The 20,852-nt window shown below is 45.9% G+C and overlaps 1 protein-coding gene across 5 annotated transcripts in view; it reads right to left on the bottom strand.

The window, feature by feature from the left end:
• LOC142565951 (AT-rich interactive domain-containing protein 5B-like) overlaps positions 1 to 20,852 on the bottom strand; it is a 100,843-nt gene that overhangs the window by 35,594 nt on the left and 44,397 nt on the right. For 4 of the 5 annotated variants that reach the window (XR_012824925.1, XM_075676588.1, XM_075676584.1 and 1 more), the window contains exon 5: positions 19,377 to 19,474. Coding sequence is in view for 4 of the 5 variants with exons in the window: in XM_075676588.1 (XP_075532703.1) it covers positions 19,377 to 19,474 (98 nt within the window). In the remaining variant the exon portion in view is untranslated. Of the gene's footprint in view, positions 1 to 526; positions 597 to 19,376; positions 19,475 to 20,852 lie in introns of those variants that run through there. The other variant, XM_075676586.1, reaches the window with a different exon arrangement.

Consider the following 20,852-nt stretch of genomic DNA (forward strand, 5'->3'; position numbering starts at 1 on the left):
GATTTGAAACTTATTTCTATGTTGTCTAAGTAGATGGAATAAAATATAGCGGGTGGTAATGAAGTGCGGAGTGTGTTCATCTTAACGATCAACAGTGTGCAGCTGAGCACACCTCCCTGAGGTATACCAGTTTCTTGTATATATTGACGCAACAATACATTGCTGATTTTCACGCGGAAGGTACAATTGGACAAATAGATTTATATAATGTTTAGCATATTTCCATGGATGCCCATTCCCGACAAGTCTTTCAAGATCCCATAACGCCATGTTGTGTCATACGCCTTCACCATATCAAGGAATACCGATAAAAAAAACTGTTTATGAAAAGATGCATCCCAGATATTTTCCTAAATGCATACGAGCTAATCACTTGTGGACCGCTCCTCTCAGAAGCCACACTGATAGGAATCAAGTATTTTGCTCGTTTCAAGGAAATTTATTAGTCGGCGGTTAATCATTTTCTCAAATAGCTTACAAAGGCAACTCGTGAGAGCTGTCGGGCGGTAGCTTACCGCCGCCGAAGGATCTTTACCTTGCTTCAAAATGGGAACCATAATCGCTTCTTTCCATGTGGGTGGAAGATATCCGGCAGCCTAAATAGTGTTGAAAAGTGCAAGTAGCGTCAGTTATGTATCAGTGTGTACTTTCTTAATCATGTCGTACATTATTCTATCAGGTCCCAGTGCAGAGCTTTTGCATGCGATCAAGGCAGCTCTCAGCTTGGCAGTACTGAAAGGACAGTTATATGGTGTGTTTTGTGGGGATTTACGTTCAAATGCCTTACATTCTTCTATTTGTCTGTACTTCATGAAAGATTGTGAGTAGTGGATTGAGCTTGACACACGCTCAAAGTGCTTCCCTAGGGAGTCTGCCTGCTCTTCTGAGGTATTCCCTTGGTCGTTTGGACCAAGGGAATACCTTTTAGCCTTCTTAGGCAATTCCAAACTTTTGCCTCCAGTGTGTATGAACTTATACCTGAAAGGAACCTCACCCAGCTTTCTCTCTTTGCCTGATGTCGCATCCACATTCCCTGCGATTTTATGTGTCTAAACTCAATCAGATTTTATGTATTCGGCGATCTGCACATTATGCCCCATGCTCTATTCTGCCTCTTTCACGCATCTCTACAGTCTTCATTCCATCAGGGAACATGTCCTTTAAGTGAACCACCATTCGTTTGCGGGATAAACTTTTCAGCAGCATCAATAATAAAAGCGGTAAAATATGCAACAGCATCATCTATACTAAAATTGTTTATAAAATTGGGTGATAAATGAGTTGATTTTTCAAATGCTCCCAGTCAGCTGATACTACTTTCCATAGGGGAATATTGGGTGGGTTGTCATACCGCATTATTAAGTTTAAAGTTACAGGGAAGTCCAAAAGGATTGTTGACGACATTCCATTCCAGGTCAGGCAGAAGAGAAGCAGATCCAATTGCTAGATCTATCAATGAACATGAATCATGCTGTACATTGTATAGGTGGGTTCCTTTTTACTAAAGAGGCACGTATCAGAATATAAAAGGAAGTTTTCTATTAGTCGGCCTCTCGTGTTGTAACAGGAGTCTTCCCACAGGGTGTTGTAGGTGTTAAAATCACGGACGAGTATGTAGGGTTCTGGCAGTTGGTCTATGAGGTCATACAGATTTGTTTTTCGAAGTTGATAGTTAGGTGGTACCTTAAAAACCCGCGTATAATACGAACCCGCATATAGTGCGAGGTGAAATTATTGGGATGCAAAATGGAAAAAAAAAAGTTTTATCCGCGTATAATACGAGTTAGGAAAACTCGAGGAAAACATTTATTTAAATTGCACTCTTCACTTCAATCGCTATCTTCCTCAGCTGCACTCTCCTCGGGTAGTTCCTTGTCGGACATATCTTCCCAGATGTGCTCATCCTCTGTGCCATTGAGCGCGTTCGAGATGCCGCACTTCTTGAATGCGCGATGCACAAGGTCCTTTGGTATGCTGGCGCAAGTGTCCACAATCCACTTGCATAGCGTGGCTGGTGAAGCCCGCTTCAGCCGCCCGGTTGGCGTCACTGCAGGCTCACCTGAGCGCATCCAGTCTGCATAACACCGCTTGACCGCGTCCTTGAACGACTTGTTCACACAAACATCTAAAGGCTGCAGCTGATAATGACGAGGTCAGTGCCGGATTCGCGCAACAGCTTCTTCACTGAGTCGGCAAAATGGCAACGAAATGCGTCCAGGACAAGGATGCACGGGAACGACAACAGTGCACCGAGCCGCCTACACCAGACGGACTTTATCCAGTCAAGCACAAGATTCTCTTACATTCAGCCTTTCTGATGTTCTCATGACCACATTTTTTGGCAGCTCCTCACCTTTAGGCTTTAGCTTTAGGCTCCTCACCTTTAGGTCTTGCGCTTGAACACGACATAGGGTGGGAGCTTGCGTCCGTCTGCCGTGGACGACAACATGACGGTAACTCGCATTTTCTTGTTGCCAGTAGACCTGACATAAACTTGCTTAGAGCCCTTTTCATGCACAGTGAAGGGCAATGGTATGTCCAGATAAACCATCGTTCGGTCAGTATTGCAGATTTGCCCTAGCTGAAAGTTCTTGGACTTGCACAGCGAAATAACGTGGCGCTGGAAAGCCACAAGCAGCTCTTCGAACGATTCAGGCAGCTTTTGCGAAATCGAAGTTCGGCGGGGTAAGGAAAATCCAGCACGGCACATGTAGCGATAAATTCAGTGCTTACTCGCTTTGAAGGTGGAGCTCGGTAGCCCTTTTTCTCTTGCAAGCTCCTTAGCTTTTACCTGCATAAGCTCCCTGCTCATGGCTAGATGCGCGGCTCGCTGTTGGCGTACGAACTCCGTCAGGACAAGTTCGATTTCCGGGAATGTCCCATTCTTTGGGCCACGAAAGCTTCTTCGCATTCCACTGCACGTGAAAAGGGCTTCCTTCTGTCGACGCCACCCGCAAATGCTTCCTTCGTTGATGCCAAATTGCCTCCTGGCCACACTGTTGCCGATGTCCTGTGCGGCTAAAATAACCTTTCTCTTGAAAGCAGCCGAGTACTGTTTTCGTGGTCCGGACATCTTGGTCCTTCAATGCGGAATAAAAAAGATGCACTTCGCGAAGCGTGGTTTGCATGTGTGTTGCCGAGGTGTGCACTCAACAATAAAGAAACGATGCTGTAGTCACGCAGCAATAACGAAAGCAAGCCGTAGCCACACAGTAATAAAGAAGCCAAGCCATAGCCACGCAGCAAAAATGAAGTCAAGCCATAGCCAAGCAGCAATAATGAAACCAAAACTTCTAGCCCAAATTTCTGACTGAATATTTTGTTCGGATCAGCATATAGTATGAGGCGAAAATTTGGGATGCTAATAATAGGAAAAAAACCTCGTACTATACACAGGCTTTTATGGTATGTATATGGAACAGACAGTAAGAAATGATCAAAAGAACTGCATGCACTGACACTACTTCAAGTGGTGTCTGAAGGGCTACATGATGACAGGCTACAGACTTGTCTGCGACAATCGCTACACCGCCAGATGAGGCTTGAGCCTTGGCACGGTCACTTCGGAAGCTGGCGTATTGCCAAAGAAAGCATTTGTGAGTAGAGTTTAGAGGTGCGTCTTGAACACACAGCAACTTTGGATTATGTTTGTACAGCAGTTCTTTAACATCATCGAGATTGCGGAGCAGACCTCTCACATGCAGTATAATATTTGTGTAGCCATGGTGATGGTGCTTATTGCTGTGTGTTTAACTCTTTCACCCTACTCAAATAACTTTTTAACCTACTCAAATCGATCACTATTCAATCGGTGATCGATGCTTTAAATCGCCAATTTCGACATGTTGGAATCGTTTCTCGTGCACCTAGCACCATCCAGTTAGTCTAGGCAGCGCACTTGTAGAACCAGTTTAAATTTCTCGCTCTGGCGACGTTCTGATTTTTGATGCACCTTTTTGAGAAATAATGTGCATGTGTTGTTGCGAAAGGGGGCGTGGCGGCCGCGCTTGATAAGAAAACCTGCCACTCGTGGTAATGGAGCATTAGACAGTTTTAGTGTAGCGTACGCTATACCATTGCGTATGCTAAAAAATAGCGGGTCGTCACTGCACATGTGCTGAACGCTAAACGAAATAGCGAGTATAGCAGGCGTACGCAACGCAAACGAGTTAGCATTAGCGTTTTTGCGTGGCTTGCGGAGTTCGCGTGAAACGTGGCGGCGGTCCCGGCTGCCCGCTTCGAATTCAATTTGGCATTGCTTTTGTAAAATGCACTTCGTTCGTAGCAAATGATTGTGTAAAAAGCTTTCGCTTAGTCTCAGGTCGCTTCGACGACAGAGTAGTATGGATAACCTTGGGGTCTTTTCGAGATCACTTCTCGTTTCGAACGAGTCGAAGTCTAACGAAAGAAACATTCGAAATGTCAGCGCCACCTATCGCTCAGTCGGGAAATAGCCGCAATGACAGCATATGGCCTCTGAGATCCGAAGAAATCACTGGCCAACTGAAGTTGTAGAAAACGTGCGCTGCTTAGCGTACGCTAATATAGCGTATAGCCAGAGTCCTTCCATGTTTTTCTGGTCACGAAACTCCGCCGTCACACTATGGGAGAGGTTCATATGCTGCCCAAAAGTGCCGCGACGCGGCGCCACTGTGCCACAGAGGGCATCGTTCGCGTACCGAAACGCATGCACAGTGCAAGGCGAGCTGAGTGATCGGGTGTGCTCTGTGCATGTGCTGCACTATCTTTCAAGTGCTCGGCTGTTTAGTTGAAGTGGCGGGGTGGTACAACGATGCCGAACATGTGTTGCAAGTAACAGCTGAAGAAGTAGAATGGTGGTATCTCTAACAAGCCATTTAAAAAAAAATTCTGTATTTGCGATGTGGCTACTTGTGTTCGTTTGAGAGTTGCTTTGCCATGTGTTATAAAATGCTTATGCTTTACACTTTCTTGTTTATAGAAACAATCGATTATGCATTCTGTATTTATTGCCATTCGTTTGCTGGTGTTTGTTTCCTACCCCCTAATGCATATCTCTCACGTTTGATGTTATTTCTTTATGCTTATTATATCAGTGTCATGCTTTTAACAAACTTCTTGCATTGTGAATGGTGGAGCATTCGTGACTGGACGCCTCTGTGCTGTCTGTATTTCGCTCCGCTTATTTTACATGATAAATAAATGATCGTGCTTGTTTGTTGTTTTTGCACCAACACGTTCTATTTCTTTTTTAATCAAATTATAAAGTATTTAACATATTGTAAATAGTTGCGCATTAAGAACCAAAATACCTAGTCTCGTCGTTTCTGCGTCGAAACCACGAGCAGCGTGAATAAGTGCTTGGCTTACGTACTGACGCTTCTAAAGGACTGCTTGCTAAGGCAATTGCCTAATTAAAATACAGCTAGTTTCAACTGTGCAGGTCCTAACACTTCACGTTCGCCTTAATCCGTTGCTAAAAGCCGCACCGAAGAAATTTAGTAGCGAAGTTTGTCGTGCATTAATCCTACCTAAATCTCATTCAGAAATGGCATCGCTTTGCAAAGAAATCTTGAACGCACGGAGCAGCTCAATTTCCTTTTCTTTGTCATTAAGTATTCTACGGTAGCAGCCCTTTGCAATAACAATTTCATTCTTTTGATCTCCTTATAAGATACTGCCCACAGTCACTCCTTCTCTGCCACAGTTTAACAGAAATTTAGTGAACAGCTGTGCTCGGTGAACAATCTGGCGCTATGCGCAACGGAGAGCTGGCGCTTACTTAAGGGTAAGCGGTGGTGCAACAGCCCATATGTTTGCATCTGGTGATAAGTGGGACCACTGGTCCTTTGTTGCGAATGCGTGGCGTTTAATTTCAGGCAAATATTAAAAAGCGGAGCCCACCGAAGTGTTGAGGCGAACAGCGATGATGAAGAAATCTGGACCGAGACCACCCGGCCGTGTACAGCGGACGCATTTCTACGGGGGCGAAATGCTTATTTAAATTTAGACATTTAGTAGCGAAGTTTGTCTTGCATTAATTCTACCTAATTCTCATTCAGAAGTGGCATCGCTTTGCAGACCTTTAGGTGCATTTAATGACATTTAGTAGCGAAGTTTGTCTTGGATTAATCCTACCTAAACCTCATTCAGACATTTATTTACGTGTATTTAAATTCAGGTGCATTTTAAAGGATCCCAGGTGGTCAAAATTAATCCTGAGTCCCCCACTACGGCGTGCTTCATAATCGCATCGCGGTTCTGGCTCTTAAAATCCCAGATTTAAAAAAATTTTTTTTGGTCTGAGACCGCCGCAAGCTCCATGTTATGAGCGACTTTATTTTCGTCCCGGGAGCTCATATCATGGCAGAAGACGCGCTCAGGCAGTAATTTAAGCATATTCAATGTTAAAAATAATTATGTGAAACTAAAGCGATGGTTGAGGAAGTTGAGAAAGCTAGAATACCGAGGCTGCCCCACACACAACCACAGCGGTAGCGGTGTTCGCATGCCCTCTCATGCACGGTTGCGCCTCTAGCGGCGGGCGCTGGCTCTATATGAAACTGAGGCGGCAGTTCTGTGACCAGAAAAAAATGGAAGGATTCTGGTATAGCGTACGCTATAAGTTGCCCACGCTAAAGTCAAATATTGAATCATATAGTTGGCTTGGTTATCTGATGGTGTTGAGTGGTGATAATTACCCGAAAATGACGCCAGCTATTCATTAGTGAGCTCTGACTTGGATTGGATTGGAAAAAACTTTAATAAGAGTCCTGCAGGACGCACGTCAGTGCGCAGTGGGCGTACCCCACGCAGGTACCCACAGGGAGTACCTGGCGGCCGCTGCGCGAGCCTGCTGGATGGCCCATTGCTGGTCTTGTAGGAGTGGACTGCGTATGGTCTTCTCCCACTTGATGGAGGTAGAGTCGGGCGGAGCGTTTCTGCACTCACAGAGCATGTGTGCGAGTGTCGCCGTGACCCCGCACGAGGGGCACGCATCGTTGGGGTAGACGTCCGGGTAGATGATGTGTAAGGTGGCGAGGTTTGGAGTCCGGGTGGTTTTATTTCACGAAAACGCACTCCTGAAGGTCCGCCGCATGTACAACATGTATACCTGGCCTTTAAAGCCAGTTTGCAACAGTTTTGGTTTCGCTTCTCTTGGTAAATCCGCCAGAGGGCCGCATCTGGTGTTACTATATCGCTACAATGCCAGTCGCTCCGGTCACTGCCATGGCGGCGGCGTCCCACGCGACTGCGCTGCACGGAAAGCGTTCTGATCGAAAGTATTCTACACCCGCACCTGATTTTAGTGACGAGGATTCGAGCTTCGAGTTCGAAGGTGACAGTACCTCTGCTCCAATCTCTGACGGCGACAATGTTTCAAGCCAGCCCGGGACATCCGCAGCTGCTCACCGGTGAGTTACCTTTACAGCCTTGAGCAGTCACCGGCATCGTGCGCGCTTATCTGCCGATCTTTGCGCACAAGCTTAGAGCTATTCTTGTTATCTGCAGGGTCCATACGGCGCTAAGCCAGGATGTGCTGCCAGCGGCTGTGAAGAAACTTCAGTTCATGCCAACAAGGCCGCCCAATGCCAGTCGCTCCGGTCACTGCCATGGCGGCGGCGTCCCACGCGACTGCGCCGCACGGAAAGCGTTCTGATCGAAAGTATTCTACACCCGCACCTGATTTTAGTGACGAGGATTCGAGCTTCGAGTTCGAAGGTGACAGTACCTCTGCTCCAATCTCTGACGGCGACAATGTTTCAAGCCAGCCCGGGACATCCGCAGCTGCTCACCGGTGAGTTACCTTTACAGCCTTGAGCAGTCACCGGCGTTGTGCGCGCTTATCTGCCGACCTCTGTCCACAAGCTTAGAGCTATTCTTGTTATCTGCAGGGTCCGTACATCGCTAGGCCAGGATGTGCTGCCAGCGGCTGTGAAGAAACTTCAGTTCACGCCAACAAGGCCGCCCGGAGCACATCTCAGCCCAGCACTTCAGCTCAGCGCAAGACGTTTTACAACGGCGCGCAATTTTTTCCTCCTATTCTTCACCACAGAAGTGATACATACTACTTGAAAAAACACGAACATATATGCTTGGATGCATATTTTGGAGCTTCCAAGCTATGCTGAAAGAGATTGGTCATGGAAAGAAATGACTCCCGACGAACTAGTGAAGTTCATTTGACTGCTCATTTATATGAGCATTGTGAACATGCCACGCGTCCACCTTTACTGGAATACCAGTAGGCTTTTTTCAGGGCTTCTTCCGCGGAACGTTACACCAAGGAGACGGTTTTCTGCACTTCTGCGCTTCCTAAGTGTCACTGATCCGGAGGCGACTACCGTAGCTTCGCACGGCAAGCTGCACCGCATATTGTGGTTTCTGCAACACGTGAATACTACTTCAGGAGAACTTTTTCAACCTGCGCGGAACCTCTCTGTGAATGAAAGAATGGGGAAATCGAACGGAAGATCAGCTATTCGGCAATACATGTGGGACAAAATTATAAAGTGGGGATACAAATTGTGGGTGCTTGCCGATTTGCAGACTGGCTATTCCGTTCAATTTTATGTGTACGCAGGCAAACAACAGCTTGTGCAAGTGGACTAGCATTTGAAGTGGTGACGCAACTGTGCAATAACTACCTCAATCAAGGATACGTTATCTACATGGATAACTTTTACACATCTGTGTCTCTCTTTGCTCACCTGCTAAATCACAAAACCCTCGCTTGTGGCACGACACGTGAAGATCGTCGGTGCTTCCCATCTGAATTGAAGGACGTGTCGTGGGAGAAAAAGGCAAAGAGAGGTGACGTTCGGTGGCTCCGACGAAACAACATCCTTTATTTGCAAGGGAAGGACAGGAAGGTTGTCCACATGATGTCTACAGCGCACACTACCAACAGGCATGTTATAGCCACAAGAAATGAAAGAGGGGGCGTGTGGACTATCATCCCAATCGAGAAGCCGCTACTGATTGACGACTATTATTCTGGGATGCTTGTGTTGATAAGTCGGATCAGCTGATTGCATCTTATAAACTTTTGATAAAGTGCGTGAAGTGGTGGAAAACACTCTTCTCTTCTTTCATTGTATTGACATCACTGTTGTGAATAGCTTCATTATTTTTCAAGAGCACCGCCAGCAACACCTCTCGACACCGGAATTTCAAAGGACACCCACTTCGACCAACTATCTTTTCGGATGGAGCTCACCCAACAGCTGCTCGAGCTTGACGATGAAGAGGTTGCCCAAGTAGACCCTGTCCCAAAAGAAGTGCCGCACCGTCCGCAAAAGATGCCGAAAAGGCGAAAGTGCAGGATGTGCCACCAGGAACGAAAAGTCGAACAAAAGACGAAAGTTAACTGCAAAAACTGTGGAGTGCACCTGTGCCTCACGGAAACAAGGAACTGCTTCACCGCATTGCACGAGCGATGAAGCCATTTCCGGTCTCTAGTTTTTTTTTATGTAGCTGAAGAACGGCGTGGTACAGAGAATTTATTTTTTCGACAGTGTTCCTGAATCTATGATCTTCAACATGTATATTCTAAATTTTCTTTGTTAATAATGCGTATGTAGATATTGTGCCTTTTCTTTCTTGTTTTTATCAACTCACCACAAAAATGGCACTTTTCCTCATTTTTTTGTGTTCCCTAATAAATTGTTTGCTTTGTAACTCAGGCATTTGGAAAGAGCATTCCATTATGTGCAATTTGGCATGCTGCAACGTGTGCTGGAGTATTATTTGTACTGGCAAAAAAATTTTTTCAGAGACCTGTGAAAAACGGCCATTTTCTCGCGGTAACGAAAGAGTTAAAGGGACACTAAAGGTTACCAGAAACTCAAGTTAAAGTGGTAGAGCAATGTTCTAGAACGTCTAAGGCGTCAATATAATCGCGAACAGAGCTTTAGTAACCGAGAAATTGAGGTAAATGCATGACACGATTTGAGACCCCCCAGCGACATTCCGGTACTAGCCCGATGACGAAAGGTCTCCTCATAATTTGTGTTACTAATACTCAACTACTCGTATTAAAAATATCATTTCATTCGATTATAAGCCGGAAAAAATGCTACTTGTCTACGTCTATTCGATTCTAGGAAAAAATAACATTTTGACGTTACCCTTCAGTAATATGGGTGTTCGAAAGGTTTCGTTTTCGCTCGACTCTGCGCCGCGCACGCTTTGGAGTTTCAGTAGTTTCGTTATCGCGTCGTGCTGTGAGGGTTCTGCTCGCGAAACTTTCATTTGGAACAAGCAGCGAGAATGCCACGTCCATGTGATGTCGTGGGAAGCCCTCGTTGCTTTCCCGCTCCGGAGAGCCGGTGTCGAGGCCGCCGTCGTAGTACGCAACGACGCCGGCAGTGCGAGCCCTCAGAAGCAGGTCGCGCTCGTCGGTGCTCAAATCGCTGAAGTTGAGCCCACCATCGCGAGCCAATCTGTCGGTGTCAGGGTCCATTGCGACGAGCGTCAAAGTTAGCGTCATAGAATGAAGTACCAGCTTATGGGCGTCTTGCGCTGGAGTGTGACGTATAGTAGCGGCGCCTGGTGGCGGTGCGGGAAACGACATCTGGGTCGTGCCAGCTTGGGTAGTATTGAGCCCTGGCTGTGGCGAAGCACGTTTCTAGGCCGAGTTTTGCGTCGATTCGCACATTTTTATGCCCTGTTGCGAGTGCGAAAAGGCTCGTCGCTTCTCATAGACCACGCCGACCACGCTGCGAGCTCGCTGCAGCCTATAGTTTAACGAAAACGGACTCTCCGTGTGCCGTGGAACGTAACGTGGGACGTAATTCGTTCCTCCTTCCGCTAGCCACCATACTCCCGCTTTCGCTCTGCTGTCGGCTCTGTCTTGGCTCTGTTTCTGGCCGCGCGTTCGCGTTTTGCGCAGAAAAGCCGTAGCGCCGTCTGCGGACGCCGTTCTACTCACCGATGGCGCAACGTCACTATGAGACCATGATGTCAGTTCTCCTCGATCGGAGGGCGGGCGATTTGAACTGCGCTAGAGGTACGCGGACGCTTCAGAACGCATTTTCTCTTAAAATAAGTCTCTCCTTGGCACGAAACAAGCGTTTCGAGGTTTCTGGGATGGTATTTCAACAGTCCACGTTGACTTAATAGTAACCTTTAGTGTCCCTTTAAGAGTGGAAAACTATGTCAGCCCACCGGGCCTTTCCAAGTCCTGTGATGGCAGCTTTGTCCTTTTTGGCGCGCTTTTGATAGCTGCGCCGATCCTTCGGCGTCTGGGACGCCAACCCACTTTGCGATGTATCCATCGCATCTGTCGAGGCGCTAGATGCCCACTCACAGTGTCCACTTGCGGGTGTTTCAGGCTTCTCTGCGTGAGCAGAGGCCCTTGAAGCAGCAGAGACCGCAGACCCAGAGGGCTGCTGGCTCTTGCTGGGTGGTGGAAGAGCACTAGCTGGTCCCGCAGTGGCGGCGAGCGGCGATGCTGCCGGTCTACTCTGGATGGTCTTAACGGCCACCGAGAACCGTTGTGGCCATGCCCCCTGCTATGCCATTTCGAAAAATGTAGGTCCCTGTGAAATAGAGATGCTTGTGTGCTTCTTTGAATGAAATGTTTTCTTTGACTTTAAGGGATACAATTTCTTTTTCCTTCTTCCATGAAGAACAGCAGCGAGAATAAGCAGGGTGTCCACCGTCACAGTTTGCACAGTGGAGTGGGTCGTTGCAGTTGCCTGCAGGGTGGTCATGGAACACGCACTTTACACAGGTGGTACGGCCTCGGCAGCTCTGAGAGCCGTGACCGAATCTTTGGCACTTAAAACAATGTTGTGGATTTGGTATGTATGGTCTGACATTAATTTTAATGGAGCCTATTTCGATGTTTTCGGACAGTGTGTTGGTACAAAAGGTAAGGATCAGGTATTTTGGGGGTATTTCCTTATCATCTTGATGGATCTTGATTCGTTTCACATTCGTGACATGTTGTTCTTTCCACAGGGTTTCTAAGTTGACATTTCCAAATTCCCCGAGATTTCCAGGTTTTCCCTGAGTGCCTTTGCAGAATTCCATGAGTGATACAGAATTTTGTTTTGCGTCAAGACAGGCTGACATGTCACCCGATGCTGTCACTCTCTAGTAGGCATGCTAAAAAATAAAAAAAACGACTTAATTCAGTTTGAATAGTAAGGAGTAGCATTTCTTTTATTCAAAAAGAAATCAGAAGGGAGGTGCTAGTAAAATGCACAGCTAATAAAATATCTTTGGAAAAACTGCAAATTTTGCAATTGCAAATTGCAATTGCAAACTCATTGCAAATCGAGTCGAACATTCTCAAATATGAATAAGAAGGAGATGCATGCAGAAACAAATGTTTTCGAATATCCCCTTCAGTCAGAAATTATGACCAACTGTTGAGTGCGTTGATACATGTATGAAAGATGGAGCATTTTATGATGAGTCACTATAGTTAGAGTAACTAAATATTTGAATATTGTAAAAGTCAGTCATGCTGCATTTCTTCATAAAGAACGATTAAATCCCCGCTTGAATTACATGCACAAGTTATTCATTGGCCGCAAGCATTTCAAGAAGGGAAAAAGTATATATATTTCAAGGTTGCTAACGACATGCCCCACATCAAGCATCGCATAAAACATGGCATAGTGCCTCCACCAAAGTGGTACTCTGTAACGATACATATCACTCAGAAGCAAAATGGAAGTACAGTAAAACCTCGTTAAACTGTACCCGCTTAAACAGTAGTTTCGCTTTAAAAGCAGTAAAGTCAAATCTCCGACTCAGCGGCCATTGAACATAATGTGCTTTGTATCCGCATAAACCATACCAGCTTATTGCGTACGTATTGGTTAGCACGTAGTGTTTCCACTTTTCGTCGCACAAACACGGCGATGCGTCGTCTCCATCCGGCAGCCCGGCAGAACAACTAGCCTCAGAGATCGGAACAATGGCCTCCAAGTGCCCTGTGCATTTGCGCGTGAAGCCACATCAACATCAACATCATTTCGGCGGTGTGCCAAAGAGCGTTGTGGCGTTGCACAAGCAAGGACTCGCGTCATGCCAAAGCTCGGATAAAAAAAGACGCCGGATGCTCAGCATAGAAGAAAAATTAGACATAATTTGTGCTATCGAACGTCACACGAAGAAGTCAGCGCTGGCACGCGACAGGGATCTGCTGTTGACTACGGTGTGTGGCATTTGGAATGCGAAGAAGTTGCACGGCAGCGCTGCTGCCACCACGAAGAGGTGTCGGCTGCAAGGTTCGACTTTTCGCTATCGTTGCCTCTGTTGTTGCCGAAGTGTCGGCTAGCAACAGTGATGACGACGACACGGAAAGGGACAGCATGGGCGATTCAGGCCCGACAGTGGCAGAAGCTGCGCGTTACGTCAGCCTCATGAATGCAATCGTCGCGATGAGAACAGCACCCCGCAATGAAAAAGGAGTCCCGCAACTTCTGCAGCGCTACCGCGGGCATGCACGGAGAATACGTAACCCCAACGAGGAATCTGCCATGTGAGTGTTTGCCGAGAAGAGGGGGCTGGCAGAAAAGCTATCTCGCAGCTTTAGTAAGTTTGAGCCCGCTGTCACTGCTAGGCCACCGCGGAATCAAATGAAAATAACACTTGTCGGGCAAAGTGAATAAATACTACATGTTTTTTCCCCTTTCATCGCACCGTCTCTGAGTTCCGTTTTTGACAGGTAAGGGGTCGATCTCATGCTATTTCGGTTAAACAGTACTACCGTTTAGCACATATTTTTTCCAAGCTCCAGCCAACTACGGTTTAACAAGGTTTCACTGTAATTAAGGTTATCGGATGTTCAATTTACCCTAAGCTTAATGTCTATGATCTATTCCTTGCTACCATTGCACAGAAATGGCAAAAGTAGTTCACGTCCACTAATGCGGATGCCGTGACCGAAGGAGATATGAGCTACTTTTATCAATTGATAGCAAGCTCATTGGTATGAGGCCCGAACTTTGTCACAGGTGACATTCTCTTTCAATGGCTGGTGTGTCAACCTCAACTGTCCTGACATACTCTCAGCCCACGTACAACGCCTCAGTGTTGTTTTTCACTTCTTTAAAGAGTTTATTTTGGTTTGGATGAGGGACACCTGCATGTCGGCGTCAACCAACGCTTTCCTTTTTGAGCTCAAGCTCCTTCAAAGAAGCGGCGGTGTGCTTCCTTTCCCATTCATTCCTCAGTGCGTAGGTGCTTTCTGTTTTCGTCCTCCTTCCCCTGCGCATTCGCCCCACGGACCCTTTGAAGCATCCTCTTCATCAGTTGTACAGTCAACGTCCAACTTTTGGACTCCCTAGGGACCGCGAAAACGTCCGTAAAATCAGGCAGTTCGAAAAAAATGGATGCATGTTTTTTACTGCCGTTAAGGGCTCAAATCGCCCCAGGCACATCTGAAAAGGCCTACCAGTTCATTTATTAGGCATATCGGTGCTCGTACTGTGACAGGAGATGGCGGGTGGGCACGTACATAATTAAGGAATAGATACAATTACTTACAGGGGACCCTGATCATGAGAAGAAAATTTACAGAAGAATAAAACTGGGTTAAAACTGGGCAGACATACTCAGATCCTAACTGGAAACTTACCATTATCACTAAAAAGAAAGGTGTACAATCAGTGCATTCTACCAGTGCTAACATATGGGGCAGAAACTTGGGGACTGACAAAGAAGCTCGAAAACAAATTAGGGACCACACAAAGAGCGATGGAACGAAGAATGATAGGCGTAACGGAAGAGAACGGTGTGGTTCAGAGAGCAAACGAACATAGCCGATATTATAATTGACATTAAGAGAAAGAAATGGAGCTGGGCAGGTAATGTAATGCGTAGGTTAGATAACCGGTGTACCATTAGGCTCACAGATTGGGTGCCAAGAGAAAGGAAAGCAGTCGAGGACGGCAAAACACTAGGTGGGGTGATGAAATTGAGAAATTCGCAGGCGCAAGTTGGAATCGGTTGGCGCAGCACAGGGGTAATTGGAGATCAACAGGAGAGGTATTCGTCCTACAATGGACTCTTAAAATAGGTTGGTGATGATAATGACTGTGTCCCGTGACAATTGCCCCTTTCTACACGTGTTATGCTTTGCCGCAATACTTTTGTGTATGCTTCACCGCCTAACATTTTTGTATTGAGGCTACGCTGACTTTCGGGAACCAGCATTATGCAACGAGCCGTGCTTTCTGAGCTTCGCAGCCAATTGCGAGGGCCGCAAAGAGGAATAGCCATCGCTTACAGTGGCAATTTCTTTCAATTTCAATGTTTCAATTTTTTCGTTGAAGCAGCTAGTCCTAGCGTTTACCGCGGTGGCGAGGTAATCAAAACGGCGGCAGGGGTAGCTTCACAGCAAAAAGTCCCGAAAATTGGACGACGAAGGGTTCTCACGTCCGAAATTTCAGACATTCTTATACATTGACTCTATGGGGTACGTGGTGGTGCTGTGAAGCCATCCGAATTATCGGGTGTCCGGAAAGTCGGTCATTGACTGTACACTGCCAACTGCTCCAGCCGATGACATGGTGTCAAAAGACCTATTCAGTACGATCCCTTTCTGTTACGCAAGCCAGCATTACCGTGACTTTCGTTCGCTTTCAATAAAATTGCAGCTAATTTTCCCTGATAGAAGCACTAATTCCCTGAGTTTTCCCCGAGTATTTCCGGACTATCCAAAATCCCTGAGAATTCCTAGTTTTTCCGGTTGGTAGACACCCTGCTTCCAGCCCTCTAGAAGCTCTGCCTCAGCTGATTCTAGCAGGTCCTGTTCTGAAACTACACCTCTTGTGCTGTTGAGGGAATGGTGAGGGGTTATTGCAATTGGGGTGTCATTAAATGAAATGAGATTTGTCAATTTATCACGTTGGGTTTTGTCACGAACTTCAAGGAGAAAGTCACCACTGGCCATTTTCGTAATTTTGTATCCAGGGCTCAGAGTGTCAGTGAGGCACTTTGCGACAACAAAAGGAGAATGTGTTCTTACAATCCTTTGGTGCGTTTCAGCATGGATGACGTGGAAATGTGGGAAGATGTCTTTGCTCTTGGCGAAAAAATTGAAGGATTGGTCGGTGCGCCCTCTTTTCAAAAGAGGCAATCAGGTAGTTTTGAGAATGAGCTCAAAGCCATAAAAATATTCAATTTTTGGCAGCTGTCCTAGCCGCCCACCATGGAGACCAACAGGGGGACCCATGACAAGATTCTGTATAAATACAGCCTGCCAGTGCAACAGTACACAGCCACTGTGACCTAATGTATATACCCAAGATTGGCTACATTACACACAGTTAACCCTTGCTACCAGGAAATTTGAAAGTAAGAAGCGAAAAGATGACAGGAAAGATGAAAAGGCTAGTGAAAAAGACGAAGAATGGAGCAGAGGATAGGAAAAGGCAACTACTGATTTCCCCCGTGTGAGTCAGTCCGAGGGTGCCGTCTACGTGAAGCCGAGGCCAAAGAGGTGTGTCGCCGCCACCGAGGGGTTGAAAAGGTCCAAACACGCGGCATTAGCTCAACCTGCACCTCCAGGATTCCCTTTTCCCCAGACATGGCTAAGCGGCGCGCAGTTAGACACGGGAGGGTTCAACCTTCGTGGGCCCGGGTACGTGGTGTCGCAACACACCAAACGCCTTTTGAGGCAGACGCCCCTGCCGGGCAAGCTCAAGTCGAGGATGCAGGGTTTCCTTAAATAAAGCTTCCCATAGGAGAGCTTCACATAATTGCAACATTCTCGTGGCCGCCTTTGTGCCATCTCCGCGTGTTTGATGAGCAGGAGAGGAAAACTGTTCAGGACAGGGTATGCGAATTATTGATTGATGTACATCTGTTTGCCACAAGGAGAAACACGCACAGACTAGCCGGATAATGGAGCCCCAGAGAAGCGTACACTCCTTGAAAAATTTAAGGAGTGGCACGATGCTGCAGAAACTCACCCAGCCAACAGTGAGCTTGACAGTTACCGTACCTTTGGAACAGCGACTCGCGTGAGGAAATTGAGAAACTGCTTGAATGGTGGGAAACCCAGAGTAGAAAACAGCGTGGACTTTCATTTCTTGCAAAAAAAGGTTCTTTGGATCTCATCCACGTGCACCAGTAGCGAATGCAATTTTAGTGCAGCTGGGTACGTGCTCCAAGAGAGGAGGACTTGCTTCATACCAGAGAGCTTGGACAACCTGCTGTTTTTGCTCAAGAACAAGTAGATTTTTACCTTTCGTTGGCCTTTGCACAGTCCTATTCTTGTGGCATCGTTTTCGGGTGCAGTCTTTTTGTGTCGCTGTAAGTTACTTTAAGCGTATTTTCTAGCTCCATTTTATACAAAAGGGAGGAACCTTTCATCTGGGATACCCTGAAGCATGGTGTGGGACAGCTTGATTATATAATTTATAGTGCACGTGGCGATTACGTTTTCCCATCAAAGTCGGAGTGACAGCTTGATTATATAATTTATATTGTACCTTGCAATTACACTTTCATGTCAAAGTTCGAATATGAACAATTTATATTTCATCTGCTTTTGCTTGCTGTTCACCATATATAATCTTAAGTCCTAACTTGATCCAGTCAGGACGGCAAAATGTCTCGACTTCTGCTTTTTTTTTTTCTCACTGAATAATGTCAATTAACCAGATTTCCTTTTTTTATAAAGCCTGACAGCTCAGTTGCACATTCTTCTCTTTTGTCTTCTGTTGCATTGTCATCAACATAACAGCGGTTTCGTTTTTGTTGTGGTACTAGTTCTATTGTATAGGCCCCAACCATTCACAGTACCTCTATCTGTATAGGTAGTTGCGTAAGTTGCACAACTGCTGTGCCACAACTGTGCCTTTCTTGTTGTAAATCGCGACATGGTAAGAATAAAAAATTTCGTATTACTTGCATGTACAGACTGGCAGCTCCCAGCACTGAAAAAGTCAACCTGTCAGCAAGCCAACAGCACGTTGGCTTGCTGACTGTGGTCCAACCGAATCAAGTCGCTGGCCAAAACACACACACCGTTGATAGTCTTTCTGGAAATGGAGAGGACCACATGTGGATCCGTACTCCACTCGTACAGTCGTGAGTCTAGTCATGCGTCTGACCTCGCGCTCGATCGCTGATAAAGCCTACAAATGTAAACATAAAAATGCGCACACTGTGGGCAGACTTTTAGGACACGAAGGGGAGTGCACATTGATCTGTACTCTACTATTACCGTATTTGCACGATTTTACCGCGCCATCGATTGTAATGCACAGTTATATTACCGCCCAAATATCCAAGAAATTAACTTGCTGCCAATTCTACTGCACACATCAAGTAACAAAACCTGAGCCGACGTGTACCGTGTAGAAACAATTTTATGGAACATACTAAGGCACACAGACACCCACACAGCTAAATCTTATCGGCTAGTCGCTGTGATAGTCCTACGACACCTCTTTTTCACTGTTCACCGAAGACTGAAAGTCACCTTCAGTTCCATTTATTGCATTAGAAATGCCACACTTCTTGACGGTTCGTTCAACCACCGTCTGCAGGAGGACATTCCACGCACCGTGGACCCACCTTGCAAAGTCTCCGAGCATCACTCCCTTCAGATGACCTAATTGATGGCAGTGTGCTAGCTACGGTGTATTGAGCTTTTTTTTTTTTAGTAAGAATCGGTTTCGTTTTTGTTTTGAGTAGAATTATTTATGAATGTAACGCACATGCAAATTTTAAAGCACATTTTATTCGAAAAAGGTGCGCATTAGGATCGTGCAAATATGGTTATACAGCTGTCAGTCTATCCCGTGCATCTGATCTCATGCTCAATCACCGGTAAGGTCTGCGAGTGCGAGTATATTCACGCTCGGATTCCCGCGACTACTGGTCTTTATCTACTCCTCCGGCCGCACTGCTTAGGCTGTTATGCCTAACCACTGCCACTTCGTAGAGAACCGGCAGCCAAGGCTGCGGTTTTGTGCCAGTCAACATGGCAGCAACATTGTTCCTCGCCGCCAAACTTGTAGCATTTTGCGCTTGCTTCATGCACAAGACATCATGCAGCATCTGAAATTCCAGTTATTGCCATTATACTTTGGTGCTTGGGGTAGGCGAGAGTGCAACAGGGAAGCTCTAATAATCGCGTAAGTAAGAAAAATCAATCAGCAACTGTCATTTTGCTACCAGAATATATATTTTGGGGCATGTGCACACAAAAATTTGCTTCACTATAATTGATATTGCGTCGGATCTGCCAATTTCAACTTCATTACAGCTGGAAAATACTACATTGAAATAAAGCATTGCCAACCAAATGTTATATTTGCTTTGTTATACCAGATAATATGTTTTAAACATGTTCATTGCATCAAGGTTCAATTGTACATAGATGAAGGCATTTTATTTTAAGTAAACAATGACTCGCATACCTTTCATAATGACGACGGGTACAGGTCGCTGCACTTGTGCTGCTTGGGTCACCTCCCAGTTGGTCATAGACTTGCTTCCACTGCTTGCGCCCCGTGATCTGTGGCAATGTAAGATAAAAACAAGATTGCCACCATACCATTCGGTCTACCATGAGCAATGATCAAACAACAGCAACAATATTTTTTTTTTTAAGAAATGTGACCAGATTACAACAGAGAAGACATTATGCAGGATGCACGAAGGCATCATCATCATCATCAGCAGCAGCAGCAGCAACAACAGCAGCAGCAGCAGCCTGTTTTATGTCCACTGCAGGACGAAGGCCTCTCCCTGCGATCTCCAATTACCCCTGTCCTGCGCCAACCGATTCCAACTAGTGCCCGCGAATTTCGTAATTTCATCGCTCCACCTAGTCTTCTGTCATCCTCGATTGCATTTCCCTTCTCTTGGTACCCATTCTGTAACCCTAATGGTCCAACCTAACCTGCGCATTAAATGACCTGCCCAGCTCCATTTTTTCCTCTTGATGTCAATTAGAATATTGTCTATACCCGTTTGCTCTTTGATCCAAACCGCTCTCTTTCTGTCTCTTAACGTTATGCCTAGCAATCTTCATTCCATAGCTCTTTGCACGGTCCTTAACTTGTTCTCAAGCTTCTTTGTCAGTTTTCACGTCTCTGCCCCATATGTCAGCACTGGTAAAATGCACTGATTGTACACCTTCCTTCTCAATGACAATGGTAAGCTTCCAGTCGGAAGCTGGTAATGTCTGCCATATGCGATCCAACCCATTCTTATTCTTCTGTGAATTTCCTTCTCATGATCAGGGTTCCCTGTGATTAATTGACCTAGGTAAATGAACTCCTTCACAGACTCTAGAGGCTGACTGGCGATCCTGAACTCTTCTTCCTTTGCCCGACTATTTATCATTATCTTTGTCTTCTGCATATTAATCTTCGACCCCACTCTTACACTTTCTCTGTTAACGTCCTCAATCATTTGTTGCAACTCGTTTGCATTGCTGTTGAATAGAACAATGTCATCGGCAAATCGAAGGTTGCTGAGATATTCGCCGTCGATCTTTACTCCTAAGCCTTTCCAGGTTAATAGCTTTAATATTTCTTCCAAGCACACAGTGAATAGTATTGGAGAAATTGTGTCTCCCTCTCTGACCCCTTTCTTTATAGGTATCTTCCTGCTTTTCTCGTGTCGAAATAGGGTAGCTGTAGAACCTCTGTAGATATTTTCCAAGGTATTCACGTAAGCGTTCCGTACTCCTTGATTACGTAATGTCGCCATGACTGTTGGTATCTCTACTGAATTAAATGCCTTTTCATAATCTATGAAAGCCATATAGATAGGCTTATTATACTCTGCGGATTTCTCGATTACCTTATTAATGACATAGATGTGATCCATTGTAGAGTATCTCTTCCTGAAGCCTGCCTGTTCCCTTTGTTGACTAAAGCCCAGTG

The sequence above is a fragment of the Dermacentor variabilis genome, unplaced genomic scaffold (assembly GCF_050947875.1).
Source record: "Dermacentor variabilis isolate Ectoservices unplaced genomic scaffold, ASM5094787v1 scaffold_12, whole genome shotgun sequence".
Taxonomy (NCBI): domain Eukaryota; kingdom Metazoa; phylum Arthropoda; class Arachnida; order Ixodida; family Ixodidae; genus Dermacentor; species Dermacentor variabilis.